This window comes from Poecile atricapillus, chromosome Z (genome assembly GCF_030490865.1).
Source record: "Poecile atricapillus isolate bPoeAtr1 chromosome Z, bPoeAtr1.hap1, whole genome shotgun sequence".
Taxonomy (NCBI): domain Eukaryota; kingdom Metazoa; phylum Chordata; class Aves; order Passeriformes; family Paridae; genus Poecile; species Poecile atricapillus.
Genome location: NC_081289.1, coordinates 114,707,618 through 114,731,175, shown reverse-complemented (window position 1 = coordinate 114,731,175; position 23,558 = coordinate 114,707,618). Strand labels below are relative to the sequence as shown.

At 37.5% G+C, this 23,558-nt stretch overlaps 1 protein-coding gene across 16 annotated transcripts in view; it reads right to left on the bottom strand.

The window, feature by feature from the left end:
- MPDZ (multiple PDZ domain crumbs cell polarity complex component) overlaps positions 1-23,558 on the bottom strand; it is a 103,484-nt gene that overhangs the window by 14,864 nt on the left and 65,062 nt on the right. For 13 of the 16 annotated variants that reach the window (XM_058826112.1, XM_058826111.1, XM_058826116.1 and 10 more), the window contains 11 exons: positions 19,321-19,425; positions 18,441-18,533; positions 17,790-17,967; positions 15,553-15,663; positions 8,038-8,200; positions 7,245-7,441; positions 2,088-2,179; positions 1,733-1,823; positions 1,309-1,389; positions 659-751; positions 493-567 (listed from right to left, as the gene is read on the bottom strand). In XM_058826112.1, the coding sequence (XP_058682095.1) occupies positions 493-567; positions 659-751; positions 1,309-1,389; positions 1,733-1,823; positions 2,088-2,179; positions 7,245-7,441; positions 8,038-8,200; positions 15,553-15,663; positions 17,790-17,967; positions 18,441-18,533; positions 19,321-19,425 (1,279 nt within the window). The remainder of the gene's footprint in view (positions 1-492; positions 568-658; positions 752-1,308; positions 1,390-1,732; positions 1,824-2,087; positions 2,180-7,244; positions 7,442-8,037; positions 8,201-15,552; positions 15,664-17,789; positions 17,968-18,440; positions 18,534-19,320; positions 19,426-23,558) is intronic. The other 3 variants (XM_058826120.1, XM_058826123.1, XM_058826127.1) reach the window with 1 other exon arrangement.

Genomic DNA, 23,558 nt, shown 5'->3' with positions numbered 1-23,558 from the left:
TATGCTTGGAATGTAATGAGGCTGTTACTACAGTCAGTTCCCTTGGATAAGCACAGTTTATTACTTGATTTACCACTGATAGAACTCACTCGTGTAAATTTACGCATATTAGTTTTACTGGTTCTAACACTTTTAAAGTGGACTAGCTATGCAGAGTCACTACTGAGCAATAGATCACGGCTTTTATCCCACTACTAAGTGTCTCTCAAGCATCAGGTCTTAACCGCAGGGAAAATAAAATCACATTTGAAGCAGATAGGAGGATTCATGTAGTGCATTAATGTAAAATAACAGCTGAGCTGTAAATTTAGGCTTTAGCTTATTTTGCAATAGTTTCCTTACCCATTCACAGTGCCTGCAGATCTTTGTTTTTTTAGCCAGCTTTGAAAATTAAGTAAAGTATAGTCATGAGAACCTCACTAGTTTAAGACACAATCACCTCCTACATTAAGCAGTGTGCTTTCTGCAACATTCCTGACACTTCAGAAGCACCTTTTCTACAGGATATCCCACAACAATTTCATCATCCACTGCCAGAATCACATCTCCAACTTTGATACGTCCATCCTGGAAAAACATAAAATAAAAAAAATATGAACTATTGATGCTACTCCAAAAAGCATTCTTCATTCCCTAATCAGTTTAAATGTTCTCACACCTTTGCTGCCGCACCATGATCTGTTAAGCTTTTAATAACTACTCCATTAGTTGTGTCTTCCTCACTAATGGCAATTCCAAAGCCTCCTTGATCCTGGGGCAAACAGAAAAATGCAAATGGTTAAGTACTGTGACATTAAAATGTTACAATGCAATCCCTAAAAAACAGTGAAGCCTGCTGACATATCAAGTCTGGGATTTGACAATGCATCAATATTTTTGTTTTAAACTATTTCTGGAATAAATTCTGCCAACCTTACAAACAGTATACTGACTACCAAAATAAACCCGAAACACCTCTAAATTCAAACCCACTTCTTTGAAACTTACAAGTGTGATTCAGTTTTTACTTCAAACAATTAGGGCATTGATTCTACCTGAGGAACCATCAGTAGATGGTTATGAAAAAGTTTGCAAATAGAACAAGAGAATATACTTCTATAATACTTATTCCAGAAACACACAGCAATTGGCAAATCAAAACCTGTCCTGTGAGGAAATCTTTGGGGTCCAGTCCCAAACAGGAAGATCAGATCTCTACAAATCTCTTTTCTGACTTCTAGTAATTAAGAGACCGTTTGCTGTAAGAGGGACAGCATTACAAAATTGAATGGATACTGAATAAAAATGTGATGAAAATTCAGTACATACCTTAGGAAGTTCCACATACTGAATGTTTTTACATAAACTCAAGTCAGAAAATGCACTCAGGTTTGCAACACTGATATCAATCTAAGGAAAAAAGAAAATGCAACTGTAAGTGACTATATCCAACATTTTGCACACATTTAAAGTGAATCTGCTCATTTTCTAATTTCACTTAAAATTCTAAATGCTATTGATTGGAATATTAGACTTACTTCATAGTATAGAAGAATATAAAATGAAACAAAATTGCTCACAACTGTATTAAATTTTGCAACTTTACTAAAATGTCACTTGCTTTTCTATGGGTTTCTTTCTCTTTCACTGTATTATCATTTTTATTGTATTACTGTGAGCAGACAGGGTCCTCCTCTATCCAGAACAATGTTAGTATATTGGTCAAATAAGAAAAAACAAATATTTACTTTACCTCTTGGTGTTGAAGTGTCCCTGAAGTACACTGTGAAGCCTCTACTGACTTTGCAGGGCAAACAGCCATCTGATTTACTGCATCTTTGTTTCTGCAATATATTCAGTTAAATAATGCAGTAAGAAGGGAATAGTATCGCCCCATGTTTCTTAGGATGAATTTAAGCCTGGTACTTAATTTCTGGCACTCACAATACAAATATCAAAACTGAAAACTTCAAGACATATTTAACAAGTAGTAAGAATGTGTTCAAAAGCACATCTATATTACCTAAATTAAAAATAACAAACACAGTGTAAAACTTGAGCACATTAAAAATTAAACCTTTTCAGCCAAACCTTTAACTACAACTTACCTGATAAAGATTACTTTAACTTTAGATGGTGCACATTTGATTATTGAAGAAGCATTCTGATGAGTCCTTCCATAAAGGATTTGGCCATTTATCTAGATAAGGAAAGGTAGCAATTATTTATCAAAATATTTTAATTCCTTACACTTAAATAATTTTTTTAAGCCTTCTAAAAATCCACGTGACTGACTAAAAAGCAACTGGTTAAATAAAAAGAGAGTTATGTCCTGATTTCACTCTCTTCTTCCAGTAAAAATGTTCACTATAGTTTGACTTCAGACTAACACTGTCTCGGTGCTAAAAATGTCATTCTCTGAGTTGCACTGGGTTGTCTTGGCACATCATCTATTTTCACTTGCCATTGATCACTTCATGACTGATGAGGCAACCAAGCAGGGCCATGGGAAATTCTAACCATAACAAATAAATTAATTGCTTATATCCAGCAATGAGATTGCTATTATTTATTGAATCTCTGGCACTTCAAATCCCTGAGCCAGGCACTTTATACACAGAAGTCTGAACACGGGCATGTGTAGCTGAGTTTTAGACTAGATTTGATGAGGACGAGGGAAAGGGGCTGTACTTCTGCATGTCAGAGAGGAATTGGGAAACACCAACACTTTAGGAAGCAGGGAGACAACTGTAAATTGACCCTAATGAGCTAAGGAGACGTCCTTTCAAAAGGTGAAGAGGTTGATAATCCATCTTAAGTGCCTCTACGCCTACACAGGCAACATGGGTAACAAGCAAGAGGAACTGGAAACCAGTTCCTTGACTGCACCAGAATGGTGCAATTCAAAGCCAATAATCTAGCTTCTCCCATAGAAACTTGGTGGGATTAATCACACCACTGGAACACTTTAATCAAGGGCCACAACCTTCCCAAAAGGCAGAAGCTGGGAAGAAGGGGCAGATGTACTGTGCTCTGTGTTAAGGAATTGATAGATTGTGAAGAACTGCTTCTGAGAAATGGCCACAAACAGCTCAACAGCTTGTGGATAAAAATGAAGGACAGTATCAGTGACAGACACCTTCTGGCTGGGGTCCACCAGGTGGACCATCAGGTGCTCGCCTGATCATGGTGAGCCTGTTGACAAAACTTCTTGCTTCAGACACAGAAATCATTGTGCTCGCAGGCTCTCGTCCCGATAGGGGATTTCAACCACTTGCATGTCTTCTAGGTTGCCTGCAGTCAGCTGTATCACTTCCCAGAAGACTCCTGGGGTGTACTGAGGACAAATTCCTGGTCCCAGTATTCAACAAACCAACCAGAGAACACTGTTATTACTGGACGTGGTGCTCACCACTGCAGATGAGCTTATTAGAAAGACTGAGACTGGAGGCAGCCTCAGGTGTAGTGACCATGCCCTAGTTAAATCACTGGTCTCAAGAAAAAAGGGCTTGAAAAAGAGCAGTTAGAAGTGACCCTGATCTATAGAATAATGGAAAAGAATTAGTGGATTAGTAGATTCTCTCAGAAACTGTCCTTAGGGACAGAGGACCTCACCAGTGCTGGTAGCTTTTTGAGGATACTCCATCCCATGTGTAAGAAATCAAGTTAGGCAAGCTGGAAACCAGCATGGCTAAACAAGGATCCTCTCCTCAAACTGAGGAATAAGAAAGAAATGCATAGCCAGTGGAACTAGGGACAGATGATCTGGGAAAAGTACATAGATATGATTTAGTTGTGTGTAGAGACATATTTAGGCACAGAAGAAAGGGTCTTTGGCAAGGGATACAAAGAGTTATCAGAAGGGGTTCTATAAGGAGTCAGAAAAAAAGGCCAAGGAGAGTGTACCTCCCTGGCAAACAAGAATGGACAGCTGGTGGCAATGGATATGGAGAAAGGTGAGTAACTCCAAAAGTCCTTCACCTCAGTCTTCAATAAGAGTTTGGCTTCTCAAATCTCTCCAGTTACTGAACCTCTAGGTGAGGGCTGGGAGAAGCAGTCTCTCCCACTGTAAGCAAATACCAAGTTTGAGACCACTTGATGAAACTGGTGAATAGGCACAAGTCAATGGGGTTTGATGATCTGGAATCCAAGTTCCTGAGGCAATTGGCTGATGCAGTTGCCAAGGCACTCTGCATCCTACTTAAGAAGTCACAGAGGTCAGATAAAGTCCCCAGTGACTGGAAAAAAGAAAACATCTCTCTCATTTATTGAAAGTGGGGATAGGAAGACCTAGGAAATCACAGACCATTGAGCCTCATCTCTCTGCCTGGGAACATCATGAAGCAGATCTTCATGGAAGTAATGTTAAGGCACATAAAAGACAAGGAGGTGATCTGAGACAGCCAGCACAAGCCAGCACAATGACATCTACTTAAGCCTCTGTAAGGCCTTTGAAAAAGTTCCACACAATGTCCTTATCTTCAAATTAGAGAGAGACAGATTTGAAGAGTGGACTGTGTGGTGGATAAGGAACTGGCTGGATGGAGGCAGCCATACAGTTGTGATCAATGACTTTGTGTCCAGTCAGCGTTCTGTCCTGGGATCAGGGCTCTTTAATATCTTTATGAATTAAACAAATGAAGAAATCAAGTACACCCTCAGCAGATTTGCAGATGACACAAAGATAAGTGGTGTAGTTGACACAACATAAAGATGGGAAGCCATCTGGAGAAACCTGAGAAAACTTGGCAAGTGGGCCTGTGGGAATCTCAAGAGGTGCAACAAGTCCAGCTACAAGGTCCTGCACCTGGCTGGGGCAATCCAAGACAAGAGTATGGACTGGGAACAGAAGTCATTGAGAGCAGCCCTATAGAGAAGGACTTTGGGATTCTTGAGAATGAAAATCTGGACACGAGCCAACACTCTAGGCTTACAGTCCAGAAGGCCAACAACATCCTGGGCTGCATCCAAAGAGATGTGACCACAAGATCAAGGGAGGGGACTCTCCCCCTCTACTCTGCTCATGTGACACCCTACCTCAAGTACTGCATCGAGTTATTGAGTTCTCAGCACAAGAAAGATGTGTATCTGTCAGAGCAGCTGCACAGAAAGGCCATGAATATGATCAGAGGGCTGGAGCACCTCTCCTGTGAACACAGGATGAGAGAATTGTGGTTGTTTGACCTGGAGAGGAGAAAGCTCTGGGGAGGCCTCATTGCAGCTGTCCAGAATTTAAAGGGGGCTTACAAAAAAGAAGAGTAACTTTTTAGTGGAGTGATATGATATAACTTTTTAGGGATATGATAAGGGGCAATGGTTTTAAATTCAAAGAAGAAAGTTTTAGATTAGATGTCAGGAAAAAGGTCTCTACCCAGAGGATAGTGAGTCACTGAAATAGGCTGCTCAGAGAAGCTGTGGATGCTTCACCCCTGGAAGTATTCAAGGCCAGACTGAATGGGACCTGAGCAATTTGATCTGGTGGTTGGCAATCCAGGCCATTGAGGAGGACTTGCAAGTAGACAATCTTAAGGTCCCTTCCAACTCAAGCCAGTCTATGACTCCACACTTACTATTTGATGATGTAACCTGGCAATCTCTTTTCCATTTGTCAGAGCAGACTAGTCACTATAATACCTTGAAGCACCTACGATTCAGATAGGAGAGGAGCTTTCAGTGTGAATTTTCAGATTAAGGCAAATATTTGCTCACATTTTATTAGTTACACTTTTTCTTGAAAATGGAAAACCGTGGTGCTGAAGTTAACTCAAGAAAAGAGAAATGATTGAAAAAGGACTATTTGGACCTACATGAAGGGCAAGTAATAAAATGCACACAAGTAGCACTAACAGAAGCAGAGACACAACAAAGCAACAGATGCAAGACACTGTACTGAGGGCTGAGCATAACACCAACTTCCTATGCAGGATGTGTGCACCAGGCATAGTCACAGTGATACTGAGCTGTGTAATTTACACTGGAGTTGACAACCCAAATGCAGCACTCCCTGTGGTGTTTGCCACAGCCTTGTGAAAAATACATGGTCAGGCTGCCAAGCTGGGGGACGGGACACGGCCCTCAACAGCTGATGGACAGCTACTTGGGAATATAGGGAGCAAACTCCAATGTCTCTTTGCAGAAGATGTTGAGGAAATTTCTTAGCATGAGTCTGACAAGTTTACATTGTGGCCAGTAAGCAAGAAATCACAAGACAATAGATTCAGACAGATGTGTTTCATCATATTTTCAGAATATTCAACATCAAGATTTTAAAACAGATGTTTCAAGTGAACTGTCTCACAATACTGGAGTCTGCAACGCAGTTTCCCCCCAAGACTTGGTCCACAGCGGTGCCACAAATCCCTTAATTTCTTTCTTAGTCTGAAAGTTCTAGCCTATATAATTTACTCAATCTCTCTCTTAAGCTTTGGTCAGATTCACCATTCCTGCTCCGCACCACTTCCCCAGTACATCCTCAAACATCTCCACATATAACTTTGAAGTTAAATAAAGTGTTTCTGTGAGGGTAATGTTACCGATTGCTATCACAAAGAATGGGAAAAGCTATGGTAGGGAATACATCTCCAAGTATCATCAACTAGGCTGTGGGAATATAGAAACCTAAGTTATGCTCACACGTACTTGAAATGTTAGTTGCATATTTAGTGATTCAGTCACTCCATTCCACTAGAAAACAGCACCCAAACACATTATGAATTAGAAGTCCATAATAAGAACAGATCTGCTCCTGTTTCCCCAACTTTATTTCCACATTCTTACACAATATAAAAATACTCCACTATTTTAACATTTTTAATAAGTAATAAGAGAAGTAATTAGAAAGTCTGGAGTACTCCACAGATGGATGGACTGGAGGACTTCAGTGTTTTTCACAATCTGCAATTCACTGCCATTCCATACATCTCAGTGACCCAGAAACTGCTCTAATCCCACATTTCTATTCAACATGCCTTCATTCAGAATTGCAAAATCTTCTGAGCTGGAAGGGACCCACAAGGATCATTGAGTCCAACTCTCAAGTGAATAGTGCACACAGGAATCTAACCCACAACTTGGTGTTGTTATAACAATGAAAAAAAATGCTACACCTATTTGACATACATCAGAAGGAAAATCTGATAGCATAGTGATATGAATTTGGATAAATCTGGGATTTCAAAGTCCACTGAAAAACAAATATATTTCAGCAAGAATCTGGCATTTGAAGTCAGTACATTTGGGCTTCAGTATAAATTGCCAAAACTCACCTCTAGCAACTCATCTGCAATCTGTAATCTGCCATCCTTTCCAGCTGCTCCATTTGGATCAATTCCCACTATAAAGACACTCATCCTGGATCGGTCTTTGTTACCAGCAAGACTAAGTCCCAGACCTGTCTTTCCTTTTTCCAGCTCAATCATATGTAGCTCCCCTGGCAGATTTCCATAGCGTTGCATGATCTTTTCTAAATGTAAAAGTGTGAGCAGCATAGGTTGGATTTACATTAGAAAGTTTCACAAGTCACCTAGAAAGTCAAGATCAGTGCTCAGTGGGCAGTATCTGACAGAAGAAGCCCAAAATGGATGATTAAATTTTCAGTGTAAACCACACCTTCTCTTAACTAAGATTCAGGTGATTTATAATAGTATTTCTAGCTTCTTGTTTTCCTTGTAACTTCAGAAAACCTTATAACTTTTCTTAAAAAAGAATTCATACACAAAAGAAGAAACTTTCTCCCCAGTAACACCTTCATGTAGCAGATACTATTACACCGATCACTGCCAACAGCTACCTGGAGTACACTGAAATTCTTTAAGTAGTTCCACATTAAATTTGGACCATGGAGAAAAAAAAAATATTGCAGTGCAATGAAGAAAATGAAATTAGTATTATATTTTACTATGTGCATCTGACCAAGTCTGACTAAAGCACAACCTTAGCTTCCAAACTATGACACACATGAGAAAGAAGCAGTTCAAACTGGCTGCCCCCACACCTGTACCTTATATAGTGCAGTTTTTAACACTGAATACTTCAAATATTATCACAGGAAAAACTTACTCCAGCTGTAACCAAACTCATCCTCCTTCTCCATATCTTCCGGGACTCTGATAGAAGATGACTGTGCAACATCACAGCACACTCCTGAAAATGCTGAAGGAGGGGGCAGAGGCAAGTTACAAGGCGAAGTCTTTTCTGGTTCTGTATCAGACTGACCAAATGCCTGTAGAGAATAAGAAAAATCAAGTGGCTAAGAAGATGCAGGCTCTCTGCAGGGCAAACTAGTATACAAAAATGTCAAAATGACAATGACTATAGCTTCAAAGTTTCAATACCAAGCAGCCGAAACTCTAAATTAATAACAGTGCACAGAAAGACTGAGAGATCAAAGACAGAAACAAACACCAGGCAAGGTAAGAAAAAACATCACTCCAAAATGTATCTGGAAGCAAACAACTCACAGTAAAAGCCCAATTCAGTAAAGTTTTATGTGCCACTTTATGTTTCAGAAAAAGCTTTCTATGAAGACTCAGGTGCTTTTATTTTAAGGCCAGATTTGTGAAAGACTTATAACCAGTTTTATTTTTAAAAGTCATCACATATAATTTCCTTCCATCATATGCTTAGGAAGCCAAATACAAGGAAAGAGAAAGTAAACAAAAAACTGGGAAGTTTCAAAAATGCCCACAGGAAAAAAAAACCAAAACAACTGGCATATTAACTGAAAGTATAGTTAAAAATCAAAATTAAACAGATTATAACTGAAGAAATCCATAATGACTGGTTTCAGTCTCATTTACTAGTTTCCTATAAGCTGCACAGAGAAGATCGAATAAAGGAGGATACAGGTTAAATCACAAGAGTCAAATACTTTTGGTCTTGATGTGTTCTATCCATATTCACAAAAAGTTAAGAGGTATAAATGCATGACTTCTGCAGTATAATGGTTAAATGCCCAAATCCACAGCCTTGCAAGCTTCCATTCACGACAGTTTCCTTGAGGAGTATGGACTCAGATAAGGAATTTCACTATGTGAAATTTGTATAATTTTGCCTTGCTTAGAGTGAACATGTAAGCCAGAGACTTCTCTCTGAGTATCATCATTCTTTAGCTAGTGCATGCCCAAAAGACCTAGATACTTGGCAGATCAGCTACTGATATAAACAATAAGAATTTTAAATGAAAACCAAATATTTTTACAACACTCAAGTTTTCAGGTGTGTTGCCCTAGTTTCATAACCTTATTCTCATCATTTCAGCTCTCACTACCTCCATCAGAAAGTTTGAACACAGTACATCAGATGGTGTCTTTTGGTGTCAAAATCATTCACGTAATACGTCTTCATCAGAGGCAACAGTGAATAACAATATACACCTCAGAAGACTTTATCAGCTTTCAAATTGAAGGTGTTGAGAAACCTAGGAAGTTACCAGTTTAGTAATTTTGAAATTAAAGAAAGAATTAAGAATTAAGAATTCCCATGTCTAAACAAAAATTACTTATCTTCCCTCTGTTACTCCAAAGGTGTAAAGATACTGCAAATGCCCTATCTCAGTTCTCTCATTCTGCTTCTGCTTGAAAAAGATTTTCCTTTAATTTAGGAACTTGTTCTAGGAATTTAACTAAGAAGTCAATAAATGTCAAAGGGGTGGGAAGTGACATCCAGGCCAATAATTTTTATAAAAAATGCATGTAAGTGTTATGTAATTTTTTGTATCATTAGTTACACTGCACCATGCTTCAAACCTAAGACAATGTCATCCTCCTAATATGATGCCTAACATCCCTAAATTAAAGCAACAAAATTCTAGCAAAGACATTGTCACCTATGAGAATCAGAGAAAAGCAGAAACACTACCTAGTAATATTAAAAGTTATTTTTCACAATGGAAAATTCATGTGTCTGCAAAAGACACAGAGAAGTTGGTAATACACCTCCACATTGAGGAGGGACAAAAGGGAGAGAAGCTCTAGAAACACTCTTTTGCCAGGGTACTCCCTAGATTTTTACTAAAGCTAAATAATAGCCTGGAAAAATGAGGAAATATAGTGTTATGGTGGATTGACCCTGGCTGGAAGCCAGGTGCCTATCAAAGCTGCTCTATCACACCCTTCTTCAGCTGGACAGGGAAGAAAAAATATGAAATAAAGGTCACCCCATAGTCTCCCCAGCTACCATTATCTTGCAACAGAAATCCAATCCAAGTGTGAGATCAAACCAGATCAGCAAAGCTTAGTTTTTATGTTTTAAAACCAAAATTAACATATAACTTTAGAGGTACTGTTTGTAAGTGACAGTGTCCAAGAACAGCAAATTTTAACGAAAACATGACAAAAAAAAGGAACAAAATATTGGTGTAAAAGACCTCTGGAAGATTTGTAAGGTGTGGATGTAGGGCTACATCCTGACAGATTAGTACTTAATAACAACTGCAGCCACCATAATATGACTGACAAAAAATTGCATCTTTTTGTACCATTGTGAACACATAACAACATAACATAATCTGAACATTTCAGAAGTTTAAGGAAATGCTGAAATGAAAGTGAAAGCAAAGCTCCTTTGTAGGAGGGTAAAAACTGTGTTTGATGGGAGGGGAACACGTTCTGACCGCAGAACTCAGCCCGACACATTTGAACAACCAGAAGCAGAAGCCAGCCCCCAGAGCTTACACACACATAAGACTTTTGCTCCCTGAATCGGGCAACGCATAAAAAACCTAAAAGGCTTTAACTCATGAAATACTTTCAGTGTGCCACACCACAGTATTTCATTTAAAATGCCAAGCATCCAACAGTTGCTGAACTGTCAGAGGGTCACTCCAATCACAGCCAAGCAGATACGGAAAATGGCAGCAAGTCTGGAACTTGAAAAAATGAAGGCACAGGCAGAAGAAGAAGAAGCAGTACTCCAGAAGTTATCACAGGCCATGTACAAATGTACAGCACACATACAGTAGGACCAACTGACAGGAATTAAGACAAACCTTGAATGGTGTGGGAGCAAAAGGGTTAGTTGGGGAACAACGGAAGGTAACCCTAATTGGATTCGATACCTCCTACAGTAACAAAAAACAGCAATCCACATGTTATAGCACCTTTGACAATGGACAGTACTATTAACCAATAACTAATTTTCAATTACGGATTCATTTTACTAACTCCAGCAACTTTATTAACCTGATTCATAAGTGGAAAAAAGTATTTAAGGGCTTCCTAAGGACCCTGATTCATCAAAAGTTTCTCAGTATACATGAACCTGAGTTCAGAAAAGGAGAGAGATAACAAAAGGTCACTCTTATATCAATGCTATAAAAGAAATTATGCATAAACTACAGGACTATCAGGTTTTCTTTTAAAATGCATGCAATTTTTTCAGAAATACTTTTGAAAATATAGGAAACATAACTCATCATTTATGCTACATGTCTACTCCCTTTCCTCAGTACTGCAACAAAGACAAAAAGAGACTTCAAAACACACATGCAATTATACACCACATATCATATTGTGTTTGTTGCACATTCAGTATTTTCAACAACATGGGAAAATAGACAAAGGGCACAATCACTTCAAGATGTAAAACCAGCTAGAAATTACTTTATTAAATCAAAAATGCATGCGTATTAGGATAAGGTTTTTTTGTTAGAGGTTAACGCTGTTCCCATTGTGAACAACATGCAGTAAGTAAGCACTAGCCGCAAAAAAAGTCTTTTTTTGTATTTCCAAAGATGTCAGCATCCTATTCATGGTGCATTAAAAGAATTTTCAAGAAGCAGAGGGAAAAATATTTTCATGAAGCATCATACAAAAAAACCCCGTCAGTTTGGTGCTTTTTTTTTTTTTCATGCAAAAATAAAAGAGAGATATCAAATCTGGAAAGTCAACCCCAAAAAACCAAAAAGAAGAATATAGCAGCAAAACACCTTACACTGATGAGAGAGTAACACTTAGTTGGTATTTCAACGTATACCTTAGGGACTGATCTTGTAACTAAAAACTTACTCCTTTGGTAGCTCTGAATAGATCAGATTTAGTGGTTATGATTAATGGAGCTGGCATTTTTTTAACTTCTCCATAACTTTTCTATGCATAAGCATGTCTATGTCTTTTAAATTCACTACATAGAGTTCTCAAGCTCATCAGCATAGCACATAACCCAAAGTGGTATAGAAGAATTTAAACACAGAGAGACAGCAATGGGAAGGAGGCACATATAGGATGTTTGCCGAGTGAAAAGATAATTGTGTCACCATCCAACCTTAGTAGTGTTGAACTGAGAAGAATCAGCAAATGGGTTAGTGCTGCTGAAGACAGCTGGCTTACTGAAAACACTGTTCTGCGGGAAAGGCAGGGAAGGGTTCTAAAAGGAAAGCATAATAGAAACTAAGCAAAAAAAAGGTTTTAAATGAGCCCTCTTCACTCACGAACCAAAACATACACATTTAGTTGTTTGGGCTAACCAAACATTCTACATTCCACATTCTACACTTGCAACAGATATGTGAAATTGGATAAAACTGTATTAGCCCTGTGTTTCTGATGCTCTTTCAGCAGAGAGGAAAAGCACCAATCCTCACACTTGTTCTAGACCACGAAGTACATCAAGTGCAGAATTACACAGCATTTATTTGCTTTAATATTCAAACAATTTTTTCCAAACAACTAAGCATATGGGACACCCTTACACATTAATTAATTGAAGCAATTGTGTACTTCTGGATTAGAATGAACACAATTAACTGCAGCAACACAGTAAGTTTAGTTTCATTTTGAAAACCAGAGATCCTCATAATTTGATTTAACTTCTGCTGCAATATACTCACTGTTTATTTGTAAAAGAGAGGGCTTAGTAATATTAGGCATCTCTAAGCAGATTTCATATCTAATATAATAATATCTAATATCTAACTTTTGCATAATACTTTGTATATGTGCATATGCATGAGTAACTGCCTGAATTTATAGTTTATTAAATACTCTGGTCTTCCCCCGGAGTAAGATACTTTCTCATTATCATTTAACAGAAAAAGAGTTTACACATCTAGACTGAACAAAAGGATATAATTTGACCATTTATATTCACTATGCAGTTTTTTTTACTATATTCTATTTTGAGATCAGAATCTGCTTAATAAGGAGATTACAACTCTGATTTCAAAGACTATGTTGGAAATATACTGTGTATACTTAGAAGACTATATATATATACACTATGCATACTTAAAAGTGATTTCTACACTGGGTGTATACATCTTGCAATTACCTGTAAGTCTTAGGGCTGCAAGTTTAACACTGCTAGAAAATAGCATGGACAGGAATGTGAAAACCTCCCAGGATCATTTATATCAAGAGTAATTTAATCCAAAGGTATGGTGTTAATAAAAAAAATTCTTAAAGTATTTGTTTTTTAAATGCTCCTGAAAATAGCAAACACATCGCTCAACATTTATTTTCAAATACCATTTGCAAAAAAGTAATTCCATTTGGTAATGACAACAAATGTCTTGGCTCTACTGTATCTTCAGCAGTGACAAAGTAATGCTATTAATGACCAAGGTTTGCTCATTGTCAAGTCATTCAAAGTCAACAGGCTGTTTCTCTAGAATACAAGATCTTCTGCAGACGTGATTCACATTTGATTTTGAATATTACAAAGAAAGGTTTGTAAAAAAATAAATTGTAACTAACTGTAATCATCCTATTACAGTTTAACAATTACATGTCATCTGCGTAGAATTTTAAAATGAATCTTGTAGAAATTTTAGGCAATTGAAATAAGCATGACAAACACTTCATATGTCAACAGTAAAATCCTAGTAAAATAGGAAACAAAAGTTCAGCTAAAGTCATTCAAAATCTTGCCTTTTTTATTTTGCCATGATTGTATAGCTCCTAAAATACTAGCCCCAATATTAATCCATGCAACAGTATTGTATTAATATGGACTGACTACCACGATAAAATATGGAGCATTTGAATTTGTCTGAACAGTTCAGTTTAGCATACTTTTTGTGCAGTCTAGGACAAGAAGATCAAATGCAAAAATAAAGGGAATTCTTTCCTTAACTGTTTTTTAAAATTTGAATCGAAGCCTAAAGTAACAGGATTTTTTTCTGTTTTTTTCCTTTTTTTTAACTAACTTCCATTCAGAATTTTATCAAAGTGCCCAAGATGCTAAGTTATCAGAAACTCGCTAGCATTTCATACAGCATAATGCTGTAACACTACTATGGGACTATAATCACAGTATATAACAGACAGTATAATACACAAAGACGTTCTTACTCAGAAATACACAGAGGGGTATTAGTATGAAACAGACTTGATGGGTAACCCTTGTTATCTAAACTATCACTATCTTTTCACAGACCACTTGTGTTATTCAAGCTACTCTGGAGTACACATAGGCTCTCTTTTAACTACTAAATCTGCATGAAAAAATAAAAGGGAAGAAATGGACTTATTAGCTAAATGTCACTTAAAACTGACTGCTTGGTTAAATCATAGTGCTACCATAATACTTATAGCTTGTGTGTGCAGGCAGCTAGCTACTTGTGTGACTGAAATGAAAGCAGGAAATTACCTTGTAAGATATTATTAAGTACAAATGCAAGTTTCAAGATGAAAATAATAAACATAATGCCATTTATGGAGATGACAACATAATGTATGGGTACAGGAAGAGCATTTGCAATGTTTCTGCTTACAGAGAAACAAGACTTTGTTAGTACAGTCAAGAAATAACCAACAAGCTTAATTTGAAATAGAGAATAAAGAACTACAATCAAAAATAGCACAGGAAAATTCTCTAAATAAAAGTAATGATAAAGTAATAGCATCGTTTCCATCTCAAATGGGGCTAAACATTCAGTAGCAGCAATTCTGTTCACATCACAGCAAATGCAAAAGTGTTATTTTAGTAGTTTGAGTGTCAATAATCAACATTCATGCAACTTTACCTTAGATGACTGACGATAAAATGGGTTAGTAGTTTTCTGCCCACAGGGAGCAGAAGCTGAAGAAGGGCTATAAAGAGACTCTGGCTGGGGAACAAGAGTTATGAGACAGCTAGTAAATAAACATGCAGCTTACACAGACTCTACAATGAGGAAGTTTAGTTTCTAGTAATGCAAGCAACTTATATTAAAGCTCAGTAGTTTTTGTCTGCAATGTCCATGCAGCTTAGTGTCAGAAAACTTCCGTGTACTTCTAAGTCCTTTCATTAATGTCCATAGAATTTTTTAACAGGTGCTGTATTTCTGCATGCGCTCCTCAGACACGCTGTCAATCTCTAACAGATGGTTTTAGTTAGACTCCTACTCTGCCCCCCAACAAATTATCTTTCTTGAGGCTTTTCAAAATAGTTTGAGGACGGCGTGCTGGAGGGTATCTCCAAATCCAAATCGATTTCATTCTAAATGGAAATAATACTTAAATCAAATTTTTGCTCCTGAAATAGTTGAGATGGCACTTTCAGGATTAAATATCCCATTCCCAAATACCACCATCTTGAACATTTGCTTCATCTATTACTATATATTACATCTGTTTTTACATTCTTTATGCTTACCCTTGGTCTGCTTATAATGCTCTGTACCATAAAGACTACAGGATTGCCTGCCTTCCGTATGGCTTCCACAGCTTGTTCGTGGCTGGCATCTCTGAGGTCAATTCCATCCACCTGTAATTGGAAGGCCTCATCTTAACATTGCAAGAAGCTACAAAAGTCATGAGTCAGTTCTGAGTTTTGGTTAGGAAACTTTGACTAAAATCTAAGCCCAAACCTCTGTTTCTAGTGGATCTTTCTACTGCCTCAAACATAGGTTTGATATTTCCAAGAGCACTGATAGGACATTAAATAAATATTCCCTTTTTCCTCTGTTTTAAAAACAGTTTTTTCAACATTTTACTTCAGACTCCATAAGTTTTCCCATAAGCAGTGTAACAGAAGACATATGTTAATACAAAGAGAGTAGTAGTATTTACCAAATACTGCTTCCTGTAAATCCCACCTTAAGAAAAACCTATTACCCAGGACTTTATGAGATTTACAAACTGAAACTTGTTAGGTACTGAAGAGTCTTTCATTATGGGGTATTATGCCAGTAAAGTGTATTTTTTTCTTTTGGTTGTTTGGTTTTTTTTCTGTTTGTTTTTTTTTTTTAAAGCAAGGTAAAATCAATTTTAGCTACTAGACACTTTCTTCAGAAGTTGAATTTTTAGGTCAGAGCTGAAAACTTTTCTATCTTCTGGAGGAATGCCTTTACACAGGATGCCTAAGGACAAATTTGTGGCTAGGTGGTTTTTACCATGTCTATATATGTATGGATGTATAAAACAATTTGTCCTGTTATCCAGGTAAGAACAATGTTAAGGTAAGGTTAGTATTGGTAAAGTATTGTCACAATGACCACAATAAAAGCTAGAAGCTAACACAGAAAGGTTATTTGTTAGTGGCAATTCTAGCACACAAACTTATATGATGAGGATTACCCCTTCAACTTTTTAATTGTCTAACTCTTAATCACCCAATGCAAACAAGAGAACACAAAAACAATCTGAGAGAAATTCTAAATCTATGAGGAACTGGACAAGAACAATAACAGCCTTCAACTTTCCATGTCTGAAAAACTGTATGCACTACAGAGATGGAAGTTTACATATGCCGCAACTTGAGGAACTGAAACCCTCCACTCAGTAGCAGTCATATTGACACAACATTTTGATTTCACTCACCTATTCCAGCTGCTGCAAGCATCACTGTTAGAGACAATTGCACTCATAAAACTCCAGTCATTACGGTGAAATGAGTGTTTTTAACTTTGTGGCCTTCAAGCAAAATTCAAGCTCCCAACTTATACACTGCAACCTGTTCCATCCTGTTATAGAAAGTGCTACCTATACATATATATATATATATACACCTATATATATTATATATATAAGATATTATTTCAAGATCCTCAATATTGATCTTGTAGCAAACATCAAACTGCAGTTTCAGTACCACCACATAAGTCAAGCCCAGTCTGAGCCAGAATCACCAACTCCATCACTCTGCTTCTTACTGATGGATAGTCAGCTAAGGACATCCAGCAGGGTTAAATCAAGGCAGTTCCTATTAGCCTGACAGTGGAGACAGGGCAATGTGTGACACTGATAGCAGGAAAAATCTATTCACTTCAGTATCTTTATTCTTCAATATCTTTAAGTGAGAAAGCAGAACTGGCTGCATGAGTACAGGACAGGACTAGCTAAGCAGAAGAGAAATGATGATACATCCCACCCTGCAATACCACTGGCTACACTACAATCAGGCATGGGCAAAATGTTCTTGATGTATCAAGTATCAAACACATAATTCTTCATGCGAAAAAAAATGTGCCTCCCTTAACTCCTGCACAAGATGCATAAGAATTATGTGAATCAATTAAGATTTAAGATGGAAATAATCTTGGCATTAATTTGCATGGTTTGCACTGGCTGTTTCTATTGCTACCCAGTATGCAAAGGTGAAAAATCTTGTTTAATCAAACTTAAGCTTTTTCCTACACATTCTGGTTTTCAAATAGGCAGATCAAACAGTTGGCTTTGTAGACCCCTGCTCACCCAGTCAAGTCATCTGTTTCAGGTTGGATAACTTAACAGGCAGCTGTCCACACACAAATATCAGCAGATGGTACTATACTCTGTGTGGCTCAACTGGTATCAGCTGTAGCAATTGCACAGCTGTCAGCCCACCACACATCCATCTCAGTGACTCCTGAGATGCTGGGGGAATTGCAACAAAAGGCATTCAAGTAGTACCTCTACAATCCGATCTCCAGTTTTCAGTGTTCCATTTTTGCCAGCTGGGCTGTCTTCCAGGATGTGCTTGATAAAGATCCCTCTCATCACTTCTCCATTACTCAGGCGACTTCCCATCCCTCGTCCTCCAACAATGCTGATCCCCAGTGACTTGCTAGGCTCTCTCCAGAGTTCGACCCTTTTGTGACAAAAACTAAATTAAAATCTGTTGTGATTGAAACAAAGCTGCACACTGAAGACATCTGAATTGGCACAATTATTCAAAAAAAGTTCTGAAATAACTCCTCCTTGCAATGTTTCATCTTTCAGTAGAAATCATCTACTGGATTGATCAGAAATTCTGTAATAGAGTCTAGTATCGGTCACTTTGTTTCAGGTTCTAATAGAACTTTGAATACTTCTCATCTTTTTTGACTCGCTCCATAAGAATCAGCTTGGAATAAGTAAAAATAAATTACTATAACAATAAAGACACTCCTAGACTGCGGGGATTTAGCGCAACGGCAGTGAAAGTCAACCATTAATGCCTCCTGCAATGCACAACATATGCAAGTGCAGCAATTCCATTGTTTTTTTCTCTTCTTAAACTATGTTTCAAAATTTTTGAATTTCAGATGGTAATTTATAATGTGCAATTAGATCTGCACTTACTTCCTGGGCTGGTTCCAGTTACTGAAAGCTGCATTTTGAAGTTCGCTTTCTTCTCCCTCCCCCTCTTCACGTTCTGGAAGCTCTGGAAGTTCCCTGATGATAAACAGGAACATACAATTTATTTCCAAAGAATCTACATAATCACTAGATTTTTCTGAAAAAATTTATATATTGAGTAACCCTGCCAGTTTCAGAATTTGTACACCAGATTCACGTAAGGAACTTTGTTTTCTGATGTCCTTCATAATACATATTGTCTTCAGGGATTCCCTGTCCACTTTTTATCTGTAATGAAGTATCCACAAGACAGAATAAAAGACTGCAATTTGGAACTAGAACCAAATCAAAACCAAAGGTAACTTACTGTTTCAAAATAGAATAAATTACAACAGCAGCACTCAAGTAAACTTACTGCTTTTGGAAATGAGTTGCAAAAAACCAATTATTAATCACTTTGAAATTCTGGACGGTAACTGACATGGATTTTTGAAACTCAAGGAAAAGAATGGCATAATTTATTCTTTCCAGATATGTTCTGGAAAGACCATCAATACCAAAAGTCTTATGTTGGAAGCACTCAGTATTTGTGGCAATCCATAAATCCAATTGCATGGTATTTAAGAGAAATTTAGGATGTGCAAGAATTCAATCTCCTTTTTGGACAGATCAAACAGCCTTGTAAAAATGCTTAAAAAATTGCTAGTCAAAGCAAAAACTGTATTTTTAACAGCTTTTTATTGTAGTGGCTGCTGGTCTGAAGAAAATCATCCATGTTTCATCTCTTCTAAAATAAAACTTATATTCCCAAAATGTGCAAGGTGTATGGAAAGAGTTACATTTGAGACCTATTTGGGAGAAAACTGTAAGCCTTTTGACTCACCTGACAATATGTGAAGGAAAAAGTTCAAGTGGCACAGCTCCCTCTGTCTGTTGTCCCAAACTGGCCCTGTACTCGTCTAAATTTTCTGCTGGCACATATGTAATACTGCAATAAAATGGGACATGATTAAACTAGCATAAAGAATGCCAGTCTTTCTTTTAGTGGGTCTGAGGTATGGATATGAGGAAGCCACTCAAGACTCCTTTGTTGACTGCAAGGCCACAGTGGTATGTTGGGAATAAGCACTTACACGAATTCTTTGCAACTTTTTCAACAAGTACACATTTATAGTCAAATCAGGTAGCTGAACAGCACATAATTTTTTGTAACTAAAATAAATGGTGCTTGAACAGCGACAAGAGACAACCCAGCTTCATTCAAAACACAGATTCCTCATGCAAAGATAAACATTGAAGTATCTGTGAGATTTGAAGCACCATTACCCTCAATGACTGCTGAAAAGGTTTCTGAAAGTTGGTCTGTAGGAAGTTTTGTGGTTTTTTGGGTGGTTTTGTATTTATTTTAGATTTCTACACTTTTAGTGAAGAATACCTTATGGGTTTGGACATAAAAATGTATTACAGCACACATCTATGCCACAGGGACCAATCCCCTGCTCAACTCTTTCCTCCAGGCCTTCATGCACTTCCAACCAATTTGGGACAGTCAGACAGTTGTGTTTTGTCAGCCAAATGATGTGGAGACTCCATTTGATGTTTGAATGCCAGAAACAGAAATGGTCCAATAGACTGGGGAGAGTTAAACGAAGAGGGGAAAAAGATTAAGGCCTGAAGATTATTTCTTGAAAAGCTTCCATCTGGGAGACAAAAGGATATCACAGTATATACCATGATATAAACAGGGGTTTCATATATAGCGCTCCTTTAATGATGCTTTGTCTTAAAAATCTACAGCTTAGCTATCAGACTCAAGTATACCAAGTAGTAAGGCTGATGGAAAAAAGGCAGAAAAAGTCTCTCTTGCCATGTATCACATTGTTAGAAGAAAAAAATAACATATTTCCCCATGGAAGAGACAGGGCTAAAGAAAAGCCACTTCACAAGGATATGTAAGCTGCTGGGAAGTCTGAGGCTTTCACATGGACCTGTCTCATGTCCATCATTCCTGACTGATGTCCTCTTAGTCATGTTCTGATTGCCACTGATCCCCCTTTCAGTAGTTTTTCAGCTGAGTACATCAAGCATCAGACGAAATGCAAATAAACTTTTATACAACTAATAGTATCAGTCTAAAACATTCCACTAAAAGTTAATGTAATGACCACCTTAATTTGTCCATCTGTGTATGTGTCTATGCATGTTTCCTACCTTCTTGCATGCCTACCATGTCTAGAAAAGTGCAAAAAGGGTCAGTATGAACCATGTCTAGGACGCAGAACAGAAGAATCTTCCTAGCTCTTTTAATGGAAATGTCTAAAACTGTATTACCAAAATTCATATCCATTATAAAATCTTTATTATCACCAACTTTACCTCTGCCTTAAATCTCCCTGTTCTGCATTGGCCTTTTTTCAAACACATAAATGTTACTCCACTTGACACAACATATTTTCCTTTTGGAGTGATAAGAAGTTAACATACACTTGGAAGCAAACTCTCAGCATAATGTCACTAACTCTTATCTGCCTTCCCTGACAGCATCCTAGCACTGGGAAATGTTAAAGACATGCAACAGCTATTCTGTGAAGATCCAGCAGTAAACCAGCAAAAACCAAGAGTGAAAAGAATTTTGGAGAATAATGACTACTGTTTCTCAGCCATCTCCAACTCCAAGTGTATTGGGTTAAGTATTATGTTCACAAAATTCTCAGGGGTCAAATGCTGATGCAGCAGCTTCACCCAACAGGCCCATAAGAATACCATGCCTCTACAAAACCTGCAAGACCTGCTAGTTACATTTCAATGTAAAAAAATGTTATATCCATCACTTATAAAAACAAGTAGGAAATAACATAGTTTTCCATTGACAGAAATATACAGTAAAGAAACCAGAACTTCTGGCTTGAAGGCCTGGATGATCTCCTTTATGCTAAACTGAAGCTACGGTTCAAAATGTGGAAAGGAGAATAGCACACTCCTACAAAGGAAACAGGTTATCTCAGACTCAGCCTGAATGTACACAGCAGAGTGTGACCTCTGATAGTACAGGGTTCTAGTATCTATCAACTCTTGTCTAGTTCTTTTCTGCAACGAGTACAAGGCAAATAATTATGCAGAGCAGCAAGATCCAAGGATAGTGGTAGTCCTTACCTTATTCATGAGCACTTGAGATCAGCTGATCTCAAGGGGGAGGCAAGGTATGCACTCCATATGCACTCCAACTTCTGGGATACACTGTTGCGTTGTTCTATGATTAAATAACTGACATTGTGCTGAATCATTAAAAAGGCATGACTCAAAGGATGCTTTCCAAGAGTTTTAAATGCTACTTAGAAATGTCTCCAAAAAGCTGCTCTAGCATTCCTTTCTGTGTACAGCACCAGAATTATGAAGAAAAGAGGTCTGCTTTACCATTTAAAAAAATGCATTTAAAATTGAGCAACTGAATAACCTAATTGATTTCCACAGACCGAAAAAAAAATTAGATAATGTTACTGAGAGCTGTTACATTTTAGCTTTTTGGAAAAATACATTATTTCTACTCTAGCCCTTAATCATAGTTCTAACAGCCTAATTTAAAGCACTCAAAGTGTGTTTTTAACTGTTCATTCTTATCTGTATGTTCATTCTCATCTAGGTTACTGTAACATTTCTGTTTCACATATATAGACCAGAACACTTGCATTTTGTAAAAAAAGTAACCTACAAAAGAAAATCAAATTACATGGATCGAATACTTGAAATGTTATATTCTGCATGGAGTTCACCTTTGTATCTTGCTCATGATTTCCAAAGTCCAGTTAACTACAGAAGTTTTGCTAAGTGCTGCTATTACCTGTATTACTGACACGACTGTCCCCCTACTCTCTCTGTTCTGCATATTATTGAAAGGAAAGAGTATTTTCCCTGCTTAGTGCTCATGGACAGACACCTCACAGTTATCAAATCCATCACTTGCTGGATTGCTGCTGGAGCTCACTTGGAAGTTAAACTGAGATCTGAAGACATTCAGTATCATCCTGAACAGTTCAGCCTGCGGCTGGGATGATGAGGGGCACAGAACAAGAAGTGGCTTTGCCTCCTCTGACCAACTCTGTTGATCTTTGTGCTGTAAAGTGGAAATAAAACCCCAACAAGGCATCTGAATAGTTCATCTGCAAAACAGACTGGTAATGGTCTTAATACAACTACAGGGAAGACAGTAAAAGAAACAAGGGCCAGAAAACAGACATGAAGACAGAGAAAACAAAATAAATAAATAACTGCTCCACTCCTGCGTCATACTTCTTTGCTGCAAAAGAAATTAAAGTTTAACAGTTTCAAAGCAAAGTATACGCATGGTTTAATCATCTTCCTCTCTTTTGTAGCTTGAAAGAAAAGTGTTCTGGTTTTCTTTTTTGAGGGCTATCACCACTTCTACCCCCAGAGATATGCACTAGCAACTAAAGCAGTGACAATGGAAACACCAGTGGTTGTACATATAAAAGTATCTTGTTGACACAACACTGCATGCAGTACAGAGGAACATTGATCACATGCTTGACTGAATAGCCACACAAAATCTTGAAACACCAACAAATAAATTACAAAGTATGGAAAATGCTTAGGACAAATTACTGTAATTAACATCTAAGGTTCAGTTTGAACCTTTGCATACATGAAGGAAGTAAAATGTAAGTGCCACAGAAAATACGACACTGAGATTAATCCAGATATCAGTACATTGTACTCATGACAATTCTAGAAGTGAACCTCACACACATACACACAACATGCACACGTGCTCTGAGCACATCTCGGGTGGCTGTCAGATGAAATCTAAAAATATTAGCAATATTTTTTTTTAGAATACATGTATTTTCATTCCAGACTTAGAAAGTGTGCTCCAATCTTCAAGTTTAAAGCCATATATAAATATATATTACAATTATACACACACGGTTGTATTTTTTTTAATTAAAAAAATATATAGACACATCCACTTGTGCAGCCACATGTGCATGCACACACAAACATACATGAGAAGAAAGAGAGTATGTACCTATATCTGGATATATCCCTGACATTACTATTGATGTCATAAAAACATGGAATGATTTTACAGACAAGTTGCAACAC